At 25.4% G+C, this 20,430-nt stretch overlaps 2 protein-coding genes across 4 annotated transcripts in view; one reads left to right on the top strand and one right to left on the bottom strand.

Moving 5' to 3' along the window:
* LOC107449120 (leucine-rich repeat flightless-interacting protein 2) overlaps nt 1-9,500 on the bottom strand; it is a 63,576-nt gene extending 54,076 nt beyond the window's left edge. The window contains exons 1-2 of the mRNA XM_043055427.2: nt 9,196-9,500; nt 4,256-4,364 (exon numbers count right to left, since the gene is read on the bottom strand). Coding sequence (XP_042911361.1) covers nt 4,256-4,339 — 84 coding nt within the window. The 5' untranslated portion in view covers nt 4,340-4,364; nt 9,196-9,500. The remainder of the gene's footprint in view (nt 1-4,255; nt 4,365-9,195) is intronic.
* A 248-nt stretch (nt 9,501-9,748) lies between these two features.
* Nucleotides 9,749-20,430, top strand: part of LOC107449129 (golgin subfamily A member 4) — a 40,399-nt gene continuing 29,717 nt past the window's right edge. For all 3 annotated transcript variants that reach the window (XM_043055394.2, XM_043055390.2, XM_043055403.2), the window contains exons 1-8: nt 9,749-10,212; nt 11,932-11,988; nt 13,824-13,943; nt 15,301-15,537; nt 17,672-17,719; nt 18,232-18,387; nt 19,173-19,322; nt 20,113-20,253. In XM_043055394.2, the coding sequence (XP_042911328.1) occupies nt 10,156-10,212; nt 11,932-11,988; nt 13,824-13,943; nt 15,301-15,537; nt 17,672-17,719; nt 18,232-18,387; nt 19,173-19,322; nt 20,113-20,253 (966 nt within the window). In that variant the 5' untranslated portion in view covers nt 9,749-10,155. The remainder of the gene's footprint in view (nt 10,213-11,931; nt 11,989-13,823; nt 13,944-15,300; nt 15,538-17,671; nt 17,720-18,231; nt 18,388-19,172; nt 19,323-20,112; nt 20,254-20,430) is intronic.

Raw genomic sequence — 20,430 nt, 5'->3', positions numbered from 1 at the left:
TATATATATATACATGCGCGAAGAATGAGTATTCGATAAAACTCATGTATGCAATAAATTAGACTCATTATGCATTGCAAAGAAATAAGCCCTCCTCCCCAAATTTTTTTTAAAAATAGATATTTATCAAAGCATTTTTAAAGGTAGTTTCAGTTTAATAAGTCGCTACTTTTTAAAGATACACATATTTATTTTTCAATAAAAAATAAAATAAAGTAATAAAACTTACTTACGGCTGTAATGTCATCATACACTGTTAATGGCATCAAAATTTGATAAAATTGAAATAAAATTTGATGAAAATTGGCTAGATTAGTTTGATCCCACCATAAATAAAAGATTCAAAACATGCTTTGCTCATAATACACAGTTATGCAAAAATTCAAAACATGGAAGAAAAGTTCAAAACATGCTTTTTAATGTAAAAATAAATACTATATGATATTTCTTGCTAGCAATGTTACTACTTAAAAGATATTGTGCTAGCATGAGCTTATTGTGCTATCAATGAACTTACGTAGATTTTCTACGTAATTATAGTAAAAATACATTAAAAAAATTTAAATTTTTTAATAATATAATTAAATCTTATAGAAAAAATATATTTTGGTGTAAAATTTTAAAAAGAATATTTATTTTTATTTAAAAATACAAAAAAATAAATAAAATAGAAACAGTAGTGTTAACCGTCTCAATAAATTGCACATGAAATTCTGTTTCAAAAAATGAGTACTATTGCTATTTTTTATGTACCATAGAAATAGAATTACAAAATTTAAAAGACTGACTTCATTTACTAGATTATATTTTGAAAGTGAAATGAGGAAGCAATAGAAAATTTTTTTCCCCTTCCATTAATAAGAACTGATACATATGAAACGAAAAAAATACTCTGGAAATATGACAATATGAGTCATACATAATTATGCTTGGTTATTCTGAAAGAAATATTTTACATGTAGCTTTAAAATTGGTCAAAACTGCACAAATCATTTAACAGCTTTCAATTATTTTTTAATTAAAAACTCTTTCTTAATTTTTTATTCTAATAATGGAAAATAGTTGACTTTATGGAGATATATTGTTCATTAATTGCAAATATCTATTATTTTAAAATTTCTAATGAAAGACTAATAATAAATTTATTTTTGTTATTCAATGAGAAAAGTAATGAATAATAATAATAGGAATTAAAAAAAAAAAAAAAAAAACCNAAAAAAAAACAATATGGAGTAGTTAGATTTCAATGGAAATTTCTTTTATTTCTTGATGAAATTTCTTTTTATGATGTTTACAAAATGCTCGGACTAGCGTTTTGAACTTAAAAATATTGGAAGTAAGATAGTTACATTCTTTAATTTTTATTAACAAATTATCAAACCAGATATGAGTTTTACTCATCAATTGTAGAACAATACAAATGACGGAATTTCAAGGTTTTCGTACTATATTTTTAAGATTAGATTTTTTTTTCCCATTAAAGATTAGATTATATATATATACTGTATATAGCGGTGTAGAAGTCCCCTAAATAATCACCCAAAGTTTTATAAAAATCGCAGGGTCGACTCAAGTAAATATGTTGGACATTCATTAATCCTGAAATGTCAATGCATTATAAGAAATGAGATAAATATGAATAACTTTGTACCAATTTACCCCTTTCAAAAACTTTTTTTAACATGCTATATATGATTAATTTTATTTGAAGGGGCACCTCTTAGCATCTTTATTTGTAAGCAAATGCATATGCGGAGAAAACAATATGAATTGTTTTTGGATTGAGAAAATTTTGCAGGTTTAATACTTGTTTTTGATGTTTTTAATTTAAGAAATTTTAGTATTTAGTTTTTTCAGTTGTTGACTTATACATCTGACATACCAGAAATTTGCTATCTCGTGATAAAAAAAAGGGGGATCCACTTACACACTGTACTTTTTATAGACAACTAAAAACTAGCAAGCTCAGTGAATAATTAGAAAATATGGTAAATTTCATATTTGCAATATTGCTTATTATTTTGACTGTTACGTTTGTCTCGTATGCCCCCTCCCCCCAAAAAAAGTAAGAAAACAAATTGCAAATTTGTGTTTAAAATAAACTTTTTTTTTGGTTTGGGGGCATATTTTATAATATGTTAGAATAGACATATCAAAGATAATGAGTTCCTAATAAAAATATTCAATCAATCTTCCTTTAGTATTGTCAGTTTTTAAATCAATTATTTTTTCAGAAAATAATTTGATAAGTTAAGTGTAAGGATTCAAAGCAACAAGTCAACTGAATGCAGAACTTTACCGTGTTGGTTAATAGTGATGAAAGCAAAGGATGATATCTAGAGAAATAAATTATCAAGAGGGGTACTGATGATTTTTTTAATATAAAATAGATTTTTTAGTCAGAATGATCTAGCGTTTTCCTTTCTGTACTTAATTACAGCTACTTTACTTTATCTGGGTGTTAGCTTTAATTTTACAGTGGGTTAATAAAATTTTATAAAAAACACATTTATTTATAATTAAGAAAATATAATTGAGAACCTTGTTGAATTTTTAGCAGATTAAATTGGAATTACAAAGTAACTATTATTGGCATTATGGCAAAAAGGGCAATTCCATGATATAAAAGATGACATAACTAAAAAAAAAAAANAAAAAAAAAAAAAAAAAAAAATTACATTAAATAGCATCCTATCATTAATTAATTTTATCTTAACTATTTAAGATATTAATATAAAAAAAAAAATTATTTTTCATTATTTTGTAACAATAATAAAAAAAGTTTTAGTAAAATTTTAATGTAGTTTATACCTGTAACATCACTCATATAGAAAAAGTAATATGAGTCACAAGAGCTTTTTCGCTGTTTGACACTTTCTATATGCCATTTCATGCGAATTTTCAATTTCCTGCTTATTTGAAGTTTTCGTTAAATACATTTAAAAAAATAATCCCATTATTACTAAAAGAAGAATTTCAAAATAAAAATATCATGTTTTATTCCATGTCCTTACTATAAAGCGTCAGTCACATTTTATATTTTTATTCTAAATAAAACATTGATAATTTTCGTCTCTTTTCTTAATATGCATAATAATATTAGACTATTGAAAAACATCCCTTTATTTTTTTTAAATAAAAATTAAATATTTATCAATGAATATAAGAAAACCTATCAAAATTAACATCAGTCCTCACCATGGAACTGTCTGAAATCTCGCTGCTCATTTATCCAACACCAGCTGTTCTTAAAAAAAAAAAAAAAAAAAAAAAAAAAAAAAANAAAAAAAAAAAAAAAAAAAAAAAAAAAAAAAAAAAAAAAAAAGGTCAATTTTAGTTTTTTATTTCTGAAGATTTTATCTTTTCCTTTCATCACTTAGTAAACCAACAAAAACCAAAAAAAAAAAAAAAAAAAAAAAAAAAAAAAAAAAAAAAAAAAAAAAATTTAAAACTGTTCTGAAATTAATTTTAATAAATTGAGAGAATGCACTAAAATCGCAATGTTAAAATTTTGAAGTATAAAGGTACTAATTCAAGTTTTCCATTTTAAATCTTCAATTTATTCATTCAATTCATTTCAAAATAAAAAAAAAGCAATTTATTTCCAATAACAAAACAATAAAATTTATTTTATCACACAGAATGTTGAAAGTATTTTTTCACACAGAAAGTTGAAAATCTTGCAAAATTTAATTTAATTAAAGAAGTTAGAAGATAGTAAGCACTAACTTCAAATGTTTTTTAATACAGAAATATTACATATGTCTTTCAATTTTTCTTAAAAACTGATATTTTTCTTATTACAATAAGAAATAATTAAATTATTATTAATAGAAATAAAAACTAAATTCATAATTTTTTTTAAAAAAGCAAACCTATTTTGTGAGGATCTTATCCGAAAAAAAAGGGGAACTCTAAGATAAAGAATGCATAGTGTAAATTCAAAAGTGATAAGTGATTTGTGTACACAAAATTAAAATGATTTATGCATGAAAGTTGGTATGAGGGTTCTTCATATGTGTGATTGAAAAATCTCATTAATAAATAATGGGCTATATTTCAGGATTACAGTCATTACTAACTTCATCACTATGAGTACTATTCAATTATTTCTAGGAGTATTTTTTTGCAAGAATGTAAACACAGATTTAATTTTCTCCACTCATAGCAATCTGAATAATAAGTGTTTAAATGATTAAAGTTTCACTGTAATAAAATATAAGAAAATTAAAAGTATGATTTAAAAAACAATTACCTCTTGAACAACTTTGTCAAGAACTTCATCTTCTGCTGAATATAATCTTTGAATTCCACGACGACGAACACGAGGGGAAGACATAGTCCAGGTTCTTTATTGTTTTTGCCTAAAATAAATAAACAAATATTTTTCAGTTGAACCCAAAGTGATAAATACTCAAATAGGGGGAGGACGCCTAACATTTCAAAATTTTCTAAACCATCAGTCTTCTATGAACAGGGTAGAGTTTACTTGTAAACAGTCAACTTCTAAGAATATAATTACAACTAGCAACATTAGAATCATTTTTATTTATGACCTCAAGTAATAATAATAATATCATAGTTAAAGGTTGCATCGGAAATAATGATTTAATTTTTTGGTGAGAAAAAGAAAACTTAATCACTTAAAAGTAAATTTTTAACATTATTTTTCAGTTTTCGAACATGAACAAGCTGCTGTTTTAATTTATAATTGTCATTGAACAGCTGACCTAATTTTTGGGTTTACGACTACTCCGCAGTCTTGTAATTTCCTAACACAATCCAGAAGACAAGGGAACTCTGTGATCAAGTGTTTGGGAGAAATTTGCCTACGTGGAGAATTTTTTGAAGGAACTAACTTGCAATTGCGCCCCGCGAAAAGGAAAACCTCCCACAGTTAGCCTGACGGCAAGGGGACTGACTCTTCGAGTGAAATTATCTATGAAGGAATTTAAAATTCCTACAAAACTTATCAGACTTGTCAAAGCAGCCCTTTCAAAGGTACTATGTAACATCCAAAATACAGAATGACTTATCCAAGGCTTTTTATTCTTAAAATTATTTTGTTTAAAATTAAAAGTGAGAAAAATATTGTTATTAGTAGTAACATTGATGTTTTGAATTTTATTGAAAAAACTGAGGTTTTTAATATTAATACATTTGATTTTGAAAATCTTTATACCTCATGTTCAAATATTTGTAGTTGCATTTATGATAAATATTTAATTAAAGAAAATATTGATAAATTATATCGGATAGATATTTGTAAATTTAATCTTTTGGAAAATGTACTTTTTAATGGTCTTGATTTTTATAAACAAAAAATAGGGATTCTACAAGGAAATTCTTTTTCTGGTGCTTTTGCTAATATTTTTTTTACATTTCTTTGAAGCTAAGTATCTTTAGTTTAATGATTTTAAAGCATTTAGATATATTGATGATTTAATTTTACTTAATATTTATAATTACGATTTTATTTTTAATGTTCATCCAAAAGATTTGGTTCTGAAAAGGACTAATGAAAATTGCTTATTAATTGCTGTTGAATATTGAGATTTTAAAATTGAAATTGATAATAATCAAATTAAAATTGCTGTTTATAATATAAGGAAGGCTTTTAAGTTTAAGTTCATTTTTTTTCAATTGTCTAGAATTAATAAAATTTGCATTGTCTTTTTGCTAATTTCAGATTAGTTCAATTTTGTAGTATGTTGTGTTTTTTGGCTTTGGGATTTATTGTTTTTAAGTAAGTTTTTGAACATTGTTTTCTGTTGTACAGTACAGAACCCGTTATCCGGAAATCAGAAAACCGGAAAACCAAAAAACCGGAACGAAATTCAATGCATTTTCCCGCCATTAAAAAAAAATTTTTTTTTTTTTTCCTTATAAGATTTTAGTATTTTTCTTTCTATTTTGGAAGATCATCATTTTGGAAGAACCTTACCATCATTTTGAAAATAATCATTAGTTTATTACTTCATCGTTTTTTCTTCGTTTTAAGATTATTTCCAAATTTTTTTCTTTCTCTTTTTGTTGGCTTTAACAATAAAAAAAAACGGCTTTTTGTAGCGATTCAGAAATCCGGAAAAATCAGTTATCCGGAAGAGCGATGGTCCCGATCGTTCCGGATAATCGGTTCCCTACTGTATTAATTTTAGTATTATACTTTTGTATTTGTTTTTGCATTCTTTTTTTTCCCTTCTCTCTTCCTGGACTTTTGGCAAAACCTTTGGGGTATAGAGAGAGCAACTTAAGCATTTGTCGTGCTCTCTCGATAGAAAACTTTTTGTGTTTTAATGACTTCCGAGGCTGGTACCCCCTGATAACATCAGCTTTGATTGTCATTTTTATATTTTTAATATTTTTCCTTGTTTACTTTTTTATATTTTCTATTCCAATGTCTTTTTTACTGATAGGTCTAAGGCAAGGTGATATTCTATCATGCCTACTTTATAATATGGCACTCAAAAGATTTATCAGAGATGCAAAGATAGCAACTAATGACACTTTATGCAAAAAATCCATTCAATTATTTGCATATGCAGAGGATCTTGATATCAATTGCAAATCAAGATGGGCTGTTATTGAGAAATTTGTGGCTTTTCATGCTGAAAATGGGTATATGCATCAATGTAAAAGAAAACAAAATTTATCATAACCAAACAAGAGACTGATAACACACAAATGGTTGTGAATGATCAAACCTGTGAGAAAGTCACTCACTTCAAATATCTTAAAAACAACTATTATCAACAAAAATGAAAGGAATATTGGAATTGAAAAAAGGCTGATACTAGTAAACAGATGTCATTTTGACTTGATCATGATCATTTCTGATCATGACTCATTAGCAATAGAGGTAAAATCAGTATATATAAAACACTAATGCAACTAGATGTCATTTATGTCAATAAAAACTGGTCTGTTTTATTTATGTAAGAATAAATAAAACAGACTACTTTTTTAAATAAAAATATTACGCAAAATTTTAAGAGCTGCACAAAAAAAAAAATTGTATCATGAATTCTTTATAATCGTGAAATTTATAATCAATATAAGAAACAAAACAGCATAAAACCCATCAAATCGAACAAAATAAGGTATTCTGGGCACTTATTTAGATCAGATAAAAAAAACCCATTAAGCTGTTAATTATTGAAAACATAATTGTCATTAAAAATAGGAGAAGACTTCTATTCAGACAGCAGGGTGATATGAAAGATTAGGAAACATTAATAATTGGAAATAACATAGGTCTGATTCATTTTGACGGAAAGAAGTTGAAGGGACATTCGTTATAATAACAACAAATAAATAAGCATTTTCATATATGAATAGTAAGATACGAATATATTAAGATATAAATTTGAAAATTTTTTGCAAAAGAATCAGAGTTTTTGTATCACTCAATGGTCAGATCAGTTTCTGTATAATGTACGCTTCTATATTCTACAAGTGTAGCAAACATTAAATTAATTGTTTACATAATAAAGAATTAATTGCAGCTAAACTTGAATAATTGCATAGTCAATAGTCAGTCACTTAAATACAAGTATAAAAATCAAGCTAGGTATACCAGCTTAAACTGTCTGCTTACTTAAGAAACTACATTACTTCATATAACATAAGTTGATATAGCTAATATAATAGTTTTATTTGTAGAAAATCATCAGTGAGGTTTTTATTTTGGACATAGCTCAAAATGCTGACTTAATAAAATGGACACAGCCCAAAGTGAATTTTAAAAAATGGACACAGCTCAAAATGCACATTTGAGAAAATGAATGTAACAAAAAATGCACTTTCTTGATATTAAACTAAAATTTTAACGGCTGAACAAGAGATTAAGCTTGCTTTTTATATAATGTTTAATTGTTATGAAAACAAAATCATTACAGTGGCTGACTATAATCACAAATTTAAACTTTTCATTTAATCTCTTCATTTTCAGGTCTCTAAATGACAAAAAGGCATTTTAAAATTGAAATTTCTATTTTTGTTATGTATATAACAACTATTACAAACTTATAACACTCATGGCAACAATTTAAATAGAACTGTAGACCATAATAGTCTTTGAAAAAAACAAGACCAAATTAGAAAAAAAAAATTACTATAAGTGATTTTTGCAAGTAGGCAACTTAAGATAATTCAAATTTATTTTGATAATATTAGTTAATTATAATAAATTTAATTAGTTAATTATAATAATAAAAAATACTCATGAAAGAATTTAGAAAAACAGAATTAAATGATGTCCATTTTCTTAAAAATGCATTTTGAGTTATGTCCGAAATGAAAAGCTCACCAACAATTGATTGAAAATTTTAATCCAAGTGACATGCAAAGGATTTAATAAACGATTACAATAATTTTGAATATACAGTCACTGATTATCTAAAAATTTACTTCTGGTGAACAGAATAATGTCATACATAACCAGACATTTAAAAAGCAATTTAATGATTTCTACTTAATAAATAACTAGATCAATAATACCTGTTTCATAACAGGTGAAATATGACATACAGGTGACAATGAACTAATATAGCTGTTTAACTAAAAAATCCTGCATAAATATGCTAATGATAAAATAATTCTAGAACTTATGAATTACTAATGAGCTAAAAATTTTATTATTTATACAAATTTAAGTGTTTTTATTATTGAACACTTATATAAGTTACTTTTACATATTTTATTAATATTAACACTAGGTTTCTTTGGCACTTGCAGTGTCATTAAAACAAAACTCAGACAACCAATTTAATATGTTTTATACATTATCTCGATATAGAGCAAGGTTTGAAATTATTAATGTATTATAGAAATTCAATAAAGAATATTAGGTAAAATTATGAGATTAAGCTAAAAATATCAATTATTAAATAAGTCATGAATTAATAATCTTGCTTTTTCTAATGGTCTATTCTTTTGCTTAATTTTAATATAATATATATACATAATCAGAGTTTGTTGCTTTTATGAGAGGGAAAAAACTAAGTCTGATTTTTAATGCTTTGTTAAACATGAATTTTAAATGTTCATATAACTTCAAGTGTTTAAAAAATTAAGTTGTGAAAAAATTAATTTCGAATAGTAAAGAGATATCACATCTTGTTTATTTCATATCTTAAAATTGTATATAAGAATATAGAAACTTAATAACATGCAATATAACTCAAATATACTCACAAGATCGAGTATTAATTGATGTTTAAGTTAGAATAAAGTTTGTTTAGAAAGTTACTAAGAGACATTTATGGGTTAAAATGTTGGGAGTAAGTTCTTGTTCTACCACCCACGTGTTTTATTTAATTATAAAGCTCTTATTTAAATTCGTATTTATTAGAAACAGATTATTTTTTAAAATTCCTTGTTTTTAAAACAGATATAAGTTGTAAAAGTGCCATGCACAGACATTTTTTTCTTGATTACAGCTAATATCTTATTACATATGTAACATCTGCGGGTAGCAATTCAAAGTCAAAATCATCTTCTGCTAACTGTAAATGGGCAGTTTTGTTTTTCAACGGCGACCGGAAGTTGCCTAATTTATTTTTACACGTAATGAAATGGAAAGTTAAAATGCAAGAATTTAGTTTGATTTCGGAAGTTATTAAATAGTTTCTATCCAAATTTCAGCTTGGATTAAAGCAACATATCTTCGAAAGTTCTTTTCGTTGCATATAAGACAATAATAAAAAAATGAAATAAAAATGAAGTATATAAGTGGGTCTCGATAAATAATCGTAATCGCTTTCGTTTTCGATTCCTTACGACGATTGTTTACTTTTTAATGTGATTGTCATCTGTAATTTTTCGCCGTAATTTTATCCCCTCTTTTTTAAATTATATCATTAAATTTTGTCGTCTAACGTAGAATTTGAATTTAATTAATAAAATTTACTTTTAAATTTCTGAAATATTTAAATATTAGATATAAAATCAACCGACTGACGTGTCCCATATATGCGCAAATGTAAAAAAAAAATAATAAAAGCATGAGATAGAGATTAGTGTATGACTAAAATACATTAAATATGTGAAATACAAGGAAATTAATGTATCGGTTTCGAGTACCAATGTCATGGAGGGCCAGTTGAGATTTATTTATCCTACTTGTAATTTTTTAAGTTAAATTAATCCTTAAAAATGTTCAAGCGCCTTCGAGAGCGCATTTCTGAAGAGGCTTCAAAATCTGTTGCTCAGGTATAAACTAAATAATTTGCATAAGTAATTGTTCGTTTAAGCTTGTAACTATTAGCTATTGAAAACTAAGATTATTCATATGTTAATTAATTTTTAATTCCCGAAATCTATTAATACATTATTAATAAAAACATTGTTTCTTACTTTATCAATAAAAATTGAAATTCGCCATTATAAGATTATACAAGTTATTGTATGAAAATAAAATCTGCTTTAAAAGTAGTTAATGCCAATTAAAATACATTAAATGTAATTTCATGTTTGAAATTTTATTTTCAAGTAGTAGTTATGGTATTTCAAAAACACACCTTAGTATAGTTTAATTTTATTTATATTTATTGCTAGTGTATTTACTACTATAATATCATCTTTGGATTTATTCTCAATGCATCCATATATGAGGCAAGGGCTTCTTTCGGTTCAATACAGGGTGTGTCTCTTGAAATTGAAATTCTGTAAGAAGATGATGTAATGCTAGTGATTTTTTTTTTTTGTAAATTATAATTCTGCATTTGGATTTTCTTTTAAAAAATTAATAGTAATAAAGATTTCCAATATCTAGTTTAGGTAACAATAGTTTATATTGTTAAGGTGTAAATACTCAAATGATCACACCACACATCAGGAAGTTTTGACAATAGTTTCTGTATGATTATATTAATTTTTATTATTTATTTTTTTCTGTTGCTTTAAGAGTTGATGGATATAAAATAAAATACAGTGTGCTATGCATTATCAAATGTTTTTATTAACAGGTCTAAGATCTTTTTGGTAAATGTTTCAATTGTACGTGTTTGTATTGAGATGTTAAATTATATTGCAGTAAAAAAATCAATTATTTTGTGTTATTTAAAATTTTTTTTGTGTTCCTTTTTATAAGTTCAAGTTATTTCTCTTCATGAATTAAAAATTAACAAAAGTATTAATTAATTTGAATTATTTCTCTGACGATTTAACTTATTGTAGCATAATTGGGTTTACTTTTAAAATTGTAAGTTGGTGAAAAAGTTTTAAACTTTATAGTCATTAGTATTTTATAATTGATAGGTAATTGTCAAGAATATTTATTCACTAAGAATTTAATTTTAATTTCTAATTTAGGTTTTCTAAAACAAATGGGCAATTTTTATCTATCTTTTGAGTTGTTTTTCATTTTAAATGAATAACAGTTAGGAACTATTAAAGATAATTATCTAAGTGTTGAATTTATTTAAGATTTTATATTTAGTAATTTCCCAGAGTTCTGTTTATTCTAAATTTTTTCTTCTTCATTTAAACAGTACCTATAATAATAGAAAGAAGTGAATTAACTTCAATATATATGTTTTTGTAATATAACTTAGTTTTGTTATTGTGTGCCTACAAAAATTTTCTATTATATTAGTAGAGATCTAGATTACAATGCTTTCTATTAGTTTGCAGTTTTTTTTTGTATTTGCTTATTTTATAAAGCAATTTTATATTTGTTTGCATGTTTTAAAAAAGAAATGCTGTAGGTAGTTTTTGGAATATTTCTACTGATATTTGTTCATGTCAACTAATATTTCCAAAGTATCAAGTAAAAATACCTAAAATATTGTACGAATGAATATATTTTTTTTAAGCGCTCACTTGATCGTGGTGATTATTTCGATAGAAGTACAAAGTACCGAAATGATCCTGTTTCGAAATTTTTTTTTCCTTCAAGACTTACTTTAATTTTATATTTATTTATTTTAGTTGGGTAATAATGCTGCAAAGCCTACAAGTGAAACTGAATCTAAAGCAGTTTCTGAGGTAAGTTAATAATAATTTAATGATAGATAATAAATTCTACAAATCGAATGACAATCATCCATCTAGATTTTATTATTGGGATTTTGTCTTAATAAATTTTTGAAGACTGAATTTGTTAGGTCAGCTTCTAAATTCTTATTTCAAGAATCTTTAGTTGTTGATTGTAAAAATATTGAATTTTTTTCAATATTTATATTTCTATCGCAGTTAGTAAATTTTTGTTGAAGGTCAGAACTTTGTAAAATGTTTGCTTCTGTGAGTTGATATTTTACAAATTAATTATTTTTGTTAATGAGCCATATGAATGGTAGAATTACTGAAAATTAATCTTAAAAACTTATACATGAGAATGTTACAATTTTCTACTATTTGCATAATGTGTTCCATTATGAAATAATGTTTGCTTGAAATGAATAACTTCTGTGGCTTTAAAGTATTTAGAAATTCCAAATCTGAATATTTTCCAACCATTTAAAAGTTTTCAAAAGTTTTTTTAAACATCCATAATTTATCAAACTTTTTTTCTTCTAGCAAATATGCTAGTAATATTTTTGAAAAACTCATTTAAGATTAGTTTTTGTCCAGAAAGTAAATTTCCAGTTGAACTGAATCCTAATTCTTATAATATTGGTAACTTAAAGGCATCTTATATTTTTTCTGTTTTATGGTAAAACACTAACATAATTATATTAAAATAGGTAAATAATTTTAATTAGAGTTAAAATGTGTTGGGAATATTCATTTCTTTAAAGGTTACCGTATTTGTGCTGTCCAATTACAGAACCTGTTTATAGTAATTTTTGAAAAGAATAAATATCCAAAATCTCCAAAAACTTGTTTTCACTTAGTACTTTTTATAGTTTTAATTTCACTTAAATTCAAAATTTAAACTATCTTGTAAAGTTTACTTGTCACATGTTATAGTGAAACACGCTCATGTCATAGTTTTGCATAATTATCTTAAGGCTTTTTATGCAAACTATAGTATTGCCTAAAATATAAGTATATAAGCCCTGTGGTAGAATTCTTTCGAGCTATTTGCGACCAAACTTTCTAGTGCTAATATCTTTCTGCAAGATGCTTTTGAAAATAACAAAGATATATGTTATTAATTTAAAATAACAAAAGTGCTGTGTTTAAAAACAAACAAACTATAATATATATATATATATTTTTTTTTTCTGATTGAGCATGTAATAATTTTTTATTCTAATATTATGGATGATTTTATTGGGGGGAGCACGGACAAATTATTTCCTTCTTTGAATTTTGTAAATAATCATCACGATAAAAAATAATTAAAAATCCTAAAATCTATGGTAATAATTACAGAAAAAATATTGACGAAATCACGCGAAACGGTCTCCTGAAATGCGTGTTTTGTTTCGAGTTTAGGTTTTTGTAATAGATAATATCGTATAAAAATATCGGATTTAAAAACAATGGAGAAACTGCAAAAAGTTCGATAGAATTATTGCCTTAAAAAGTAAATACTCAAATGCACGATTTGAGTTTTCCATATTGTTTGAAATATATCGCAATATTTAAAAACCTTGTGAAAATTAATATCATTAACTGTCTAAAATATAATCGAAACATTACATCAATTTATGATATTATCTATGTGAAAAGGTGATTATCTAAATGCATGATTCAAGTATTACGTGTAAATTTCTGTAGAGAAGAAAATTAAGCATTTTTGCTTTTCAAAAGAAAAATCTTTCTGCAAAAACTATGTAACGTTCTGTGACAAAGTCGCCATGCCACCACAGGGAATATAAGTTTCCTTGCAATATTTTAATATGGTAAATTTACTCCTTTGTTGTAAATTTTAGGATTTAATAACTCTCAGTGAAAGTTCTGCTGTTGTTGTGCCTCATACAAGTGCTCAACAGTTTAGCATCGGAGAAGATGATGATGGTTCTATGAGTGAACAAAGTACTCCTCAAAGAAATGTGAGTTTTTTTTAAAAATTACATTGGTGAAATTATAGCACAATTTTGTTTGCTTTAAGTAGTTGATAAACAATTTTCATTTTCAAAGCGTTTTATTATAATTTTTTTTTAATTTACTGAAGTTTTAAGTTACTAAAAATTTTTTAAATGTTTAATAAATTTAATAGACTTATATATGAATAAATCAGGGCTGATTGTGCTCCGAAAAAAATCAGGATTTCCAGATTTTTCGCTAACAGTGATCCGGAGATCAAAGGTTCAGGCGTTTAAAAAAATCATTGATCACATCATTGAAGGTTCCGGAAATCAAATTTTCAAAGGTGGAGCTTAAAAACACAGTTTATTTTATTTGTTTGTAAGTGAGAACCAGATACTTTGTAAGCTTATATTCATGATTAATATTCATTTTTTATCAGTAAATAGTTATTATAATCTTAAACTCGAGAAAGAAAGACATATTTGTAAATTTTAATTACTTCTCCAGCTCATCATAGGTATGTGTAAATGGTATAGGTATATATAAAATTTTAAATATATTTTAAGTAAACTAAGAAATATTGAGAAAAAGGAAGAAAAAAAACTTGTTTAAATTTTTTTCTAATTTTTCAATTTAAACTGTTTTTTTTTTTTTTTAATTTCAAGAAATTTTCCGGAATTTTGACTTGGGCTCACNAGAATGTAAAAATGTATAACTAATTCATGAATGTGTTAATCATGATGAAATTTTTTATTATTTATAATTAAAAATTAGTTGAATTATGTATATAAAATTAATGTTTTTTCTTTTAATTATTCTATTTATATCTAAATTTCTATGATTTAAAAAAAATCAATTAGAAATTAATAATGTGCCTGTAATTAATGATGTGTTATTTAAATGATTCAGAATAAAAACTTTGCATCTTTATCTATGAAAGGAATTCCTCCTGCCATTTGTCTGTAGTAGTGGTTGTGACTATGCTTATGAGGTTTAACTATTTCAATTAGGGGTATTGGATCAGCAAGAGAAAGGGAATTAAGGAAATCAGAAAGGGAACATTACCTCTTTAAAATGCGCTATTTTTCGTTTCCATGGCAGCAGATAGCCTCAGACTAAGTTGTGAGAGGAGTAGGAGTTCTTTCTATTTAAAAATTAGAGATTTTGCATTCTATAAATTTTGTTACAAAATTGAAATGCTGTTTCAAAAGTTTAAGCATTTTTATATTCTAATTAAAATAATTAATAATTTATATTTTAAGAAATTGTTGCTCTTAGTTTTATTGTAAATACTAAGATGTATTTTATATTATAAAAAGTTTATGATTAAATCATTAAGTATGGAGGCAGTTTGTTTATTTAACTGGTTTTTGTTTACAGGTTGATGTTACAAATGGCTCTGTCTCAGGAGGCAAAGACCATACACCTGCTGGTGATACTAGTTTTTCTCAAGAATATCGTCCTAAAAGGCTAAGTTATGTACCACAGTCTGATATTGAAAGTGAAAGAGAAGATCCTCCTACATTAAATCTTGAAGGAATATCAAAGGAGCAGCTCTTAAGTGTTATAGACCTTTTAAAAGCTAGAACATATAAATATAAAAATAAATATTCTGAAGTGAGTTGTATTATGTTTTTAATTTTCTTTTTTACTTTATTTTACTTATTCATGTCAATTTCAAATAGTGTCAAAAGCACTTATTATTACTTGGGATTAAGATGTGTTTGATGATGAGACTTTGGTACATTAACATTTTGTGAAGCTTGTAGTGTTAAATAAATAATTGTTTCAAAAAATAAAAATATTTGTTTTAGATTTTTAGATTTTTTTGTTGTTGTCATTCTCAGGGGCAGTATTAGATTGCAAAACATCTGTCATTTCTGTGATAACTTATGTGTGTTGATCTGCAAAAATTGTTTCCTTTTGCTGTTTGCAATGAACTTTGTCAAATCTCAACTGAAGTATATATTTATGATATTATCAATGAACTAAGTTAGCATTCAGATTCCAAATGTAATGACTATATTTTATTTATAACTATTTATGTTAACAATTAATATCTATTTATAACTTATTGTTTATTTATATTTGATAATAACTTTGAGGACTGATCTTGTGCCTATTTTCTGTTATGTGTTGATCAATTATGAAAGTAGCAATCATGATTGTGATGAAAAGCTGATATGTACAGTATTTGTCCTGATACCATAATCATGGGGGTTGCAGTGGCCCAATTTTTTGAGGCGATTGAAATTAAATTACGCAGTCGCAATAGTTCTCTAAATTATAACACATAAGAAAAAAAATTTCTTATCTATCCTAAATTCTAGAAAAAAGATTCATAATTTTTATCTTTTTCTATTTTTTAACTTTAAGGAATTTAAATTGATAATTAGTGAAAATTTTCTTTATTTTTCTGAAATATCAAGGACAAATTATTTAGAGGGTTCAATATCAAATTTTTTAGGGTGATATATACCTGCCCCAATCATAACAGAAGAGGTTAAAATAAAAGAAGTAATCTGAGCTGATGATGGAAACCATGAAATAACATGGTTACTTCATAGTCAATATTTTAGCAGTTTGTATCTTGTAAGGATGTTTGCATATGTTATGAGAGTCGAAAAAACTAGATTTTTTCAAGGACACTGAAGAGCTGTCATAACTACCTACTTTGCCTCCTATGGGAGAAATTAATTAAAAAAAAATCTCATTTTCAAACAAAATTTTGAAATTTTTTTTAATGCTGATTTCAGAGTATAATTATAAATAATATCAATATAATTAATAATAATAATCAAATTCATTTCTAGTAAAATTATTAATATAATGAATAAAGTAATTATGCCTAACAATAATAAAATTATTTTATTTCTGTTTTCTTTAGTTGTGCATAAAAACTTTAAAAAATATTAGATATTAATAGTTATTTTAAAAATTGTATCTATATTCAACATCAAGATGGTTTAATCTGTATAAAGTGTAATACTTTTGCTGATTTTCATTTAATAAATTAGGCATTCCAAAGTCGCCTCACTTCAGGTTTTGACTTAGTGACAAAGAGCAGTGACCAAAGACTTAGTGACCAGTTGTGCAGTCATATTTTTAAAATATATATATATATANTTTTGTTTTCCAAATTTTAATAATATTTATTTATTTATTTATTTTTTTTCCTGCTCTACATTGCAATTTAAGCAAGATATCAAAGGATACCAATTATCTGTTTAACTTTAAATGTGATTCAACACACTTTTTTCTTTTTTCAAAACAATAACTTCTTGCAAAATTTGTTTTCAAATCTTATCTAACTTGTAAGAAGGTTTACAATACTATTTTTCTGTTAAAGGATTTGCTGTAATTAATATTTCCTATATCTAATTTATTATATTAGAAAAATAGAAATATTTTCATGTTATTTAATTTGTATTTTTAGCAATACATGGATAAACTGTACTTTCTAGAAATTTTTTTGTAAATGTAAAACTTTATAAAAATAATGATTTATTTCATTTCTATTGAAAACTTGCTTTTTTTTTTAAGGAAAGGAATTTATCTGGCTCGGTTAAATTTCTTATTTGACTGCTTATTACATTGCTTACTTTGCAGTTACATTGCTTATTTACATTGCTTAAATTTGCATATTTGAATTTTTATTCTTTTCATAAAAATTTTATTCTTTTTGAAAATATTTTATGTGTTTTATACCTTATCAAAATCTGTTTTGCTGAATGTTTTTGATTATTTGTAGGTTGTAAATAATTTTAAGGAGTTGAGGGATGAGAAGACAAAAATTGAGGTAAGACTTGTCTTTATGAAAGGGTAAGCCACCCTTGAAAAAATGTTTAGCAGAGCTTTGCTTATATTATATATATTAAAATAAACTAAAATGAGATTTACATATTTTTAAAGATTTGGTATCAAAGGAGTAAAAAAAATTTTTTTTTTAATTAGGAAGAATATATGTATACTAAAAATCTATGTATACTAAGAATCTATTTATACTAAATTCTTACTACCTTTAAGTTGGTTTGCTTTTTGCAGCTAAGCAAGTAATATTTTGCTTGATCTTTAGCTCTGCATATATTTTGAATTCATATTTTTTATTATCATGTAAATGCAGTTAAAATGCTAGCACATAGTCTTTTACGCATGCTAATTATATGATCTTATTTCTTAATGATATAAATAGCTTATTTATAAATTTTTTTTGTTGTTTAAATATATTTGTCTTAACATAAACAAACAAAATTTTATGTAACCATATTTCTATATCCTTTAAATTGACTTAATTTCTATTTTATTCAAAAGAAAACTCTCATTGACACTCAAGATAAAGGATCCAGGCGTATTGCAGAACTTAGAGAGCAATGTCAACTGGAGCAAAAAGCTAAAGCTCATCTTGAAGCTAATCTTAGGTTAATGTTAGAGGAAAAAGATAACAGAATATCTGTTCTGGAAACACAGGTAATTTTATTCTTGTTGTTACTTTGGTTTTGTAGTTCAACTGAAGAAAAATGTTATTCTATATTATGGAATGTCATATTCATGTTTAATAAATAAATACTGATTTAAAAGAAATTACAAATAATTTTTATAGTGCACTTACATTCCTAATGTTGAAGGAAAAGGATACTGTTAAAAATTGAAACAGATTTATAAATTAATTCCAATAATGATTCTGCTAGACTTTAGAAACTGCAGGTCCTTAAGAACCATGTCTTCGAGATTTCCGTGCCCTTCCCCCCCATAAAAATGGATTCACATACATAAAACTTAAACTTAATATTTTTAAAATTTCTTTGTTTAAAACATTTTTATTAATGGAATTTACCTTAGTGAGTTAATATTCATTAAAAATCTAGATAATTACATAGAAATTTAAATTTTTTAATTTAAATCCGATGGATGCTTCCTTTTTTATTTGTATAATAAAGGAATAATTTTGACTATAATTCAAATAGATTTAAATGATTTTTTGTGTTGGTATTTTATTAATTTTATGCTGATTTACAAGAAACGAGTTTATTATTGATTTCTTTAACATTAAATTTTTTCATGGACAAATCTCTTTATCAATTGTACAGTCACCATTTATGTGAAAGCAGTTTTGGAGCCTAACTTAAATCTTGTTTTTAATATTTATTCTGGGAAAAAAACAGTGAAATGATTCATACTAATTGTGGTTTATTACTTTTTTATTTGTTAACAAATTGAAATTTACCTAACTGGCAAATTTATTTTCATCTTAGATAAATCTTTTGAAAGACACTAATAAGACTGATGATTCAAGTGGCCTGCAAGAAAATGTGCAACAAACATTAGAAGGTTCAAATGGAGATTTACTAACTGGTGACATTGTTCTATTGCCTGGTCAAGAAAAATCTGCTCTCCATGAAAAGGTAATGAATTCTTATTGTATGTTTTTATTTCAATGTTTATATGTTTAGACAAGACTTGTTTTTCATTAAGTTTTTTTTAAGCAGACAATGAACTGTGCAAGATTTATGAACAACCTGATATTATTAAATACATAAAAATAAATAGAATGAATTGGATGGTCCACGTGATTCGAATGAGTGATGACAATGAAGATACTGCTTTTTAGACCCACTGGAACAAGAAAGCAGGGAAGGCCGCAGTTGAGATGGGCTGACTCAGTGGAATCTGATTTTCTCGCAATTAATGAAAAGAATTGGAGATCAAAGGTGAATCAGAAGTCGTCATGGAGAAATCTTCAGAGGAAGGCATTGGCTCACATTGGGCTGTCTAGCCAACTATGGTGATGATGATGATTATTGTAAAAAATTAGTGAATATTTTTAGTTACATAAGTTTCACCTACCTTATATATGCAAATTTTGCCATATTTGCATATATAAGGTAGTCTGCATATTAATTTTTGCATATTAATATTTGCATATATAAGGTAGTCTATATAAGTTATATAAGGTTGCTTCGTCTGACTGATAGGGTCGCAGAAAAATATAAATTCATGAGGATTGTGTTGTAGATTGACTCTAGAAATTCTACTACTAGGCTTAGATATATAAAGATAAAAATGTATGGTATTATGTTATATTCTTATTGTATGTCAGGGATTTATGAAGAAATAAGCTGTGTATAAATATGTTGATATTAATTCTTTCATAATAAAAGTAATTTCATTTTACTTTTTTTTTTATCATTCTAGTTGGAAAGATTAGATCATCAATACAACCAAGCAAAAAAAACTATTACAGCTCAAACTGAACAAATAGCTCTACTAAGGAAACAAAATGAAAATCTTTCTCAGGAACTTGAAGAAAAAGTCAAAAGAGTGAATGAGTTAGAGGTATGTGCTATTAAACATTACTGTGATGCAAAATTCGGTTAAAAATATACTGGAGTTTCGATCAATGCAGACACATATTTTCAAGGTACTGTGACTGTTCATAAATAGAAACTTGTTTTCATCTTATATTTGTGTCTCCAGTTTTATTCTTGGAGATGAAATTTTAAATCTTCTGTC

The sequence above is a fragment of the Parasteatoda tepidariorum genome, chromosome 5 (assembly GCF_043381705.1).
Source record: "Parasteatoda tepidariorum isolate YZ-2023 chromosome 5, CAS_Ptep_4.0, whole genome shotgun sequence".
NCBI lineage: Eukaryota > Metazoa > Arthropoda > Arachnida > Araneae > Theridiidae > Parasteatoda > Parasteatoda tepidariorum.
The sequence above is the reverse complement of the archived record's forward strand: the minus strand, read 5'-3'. Positions and strand labels throughout refer to the sequence as shown.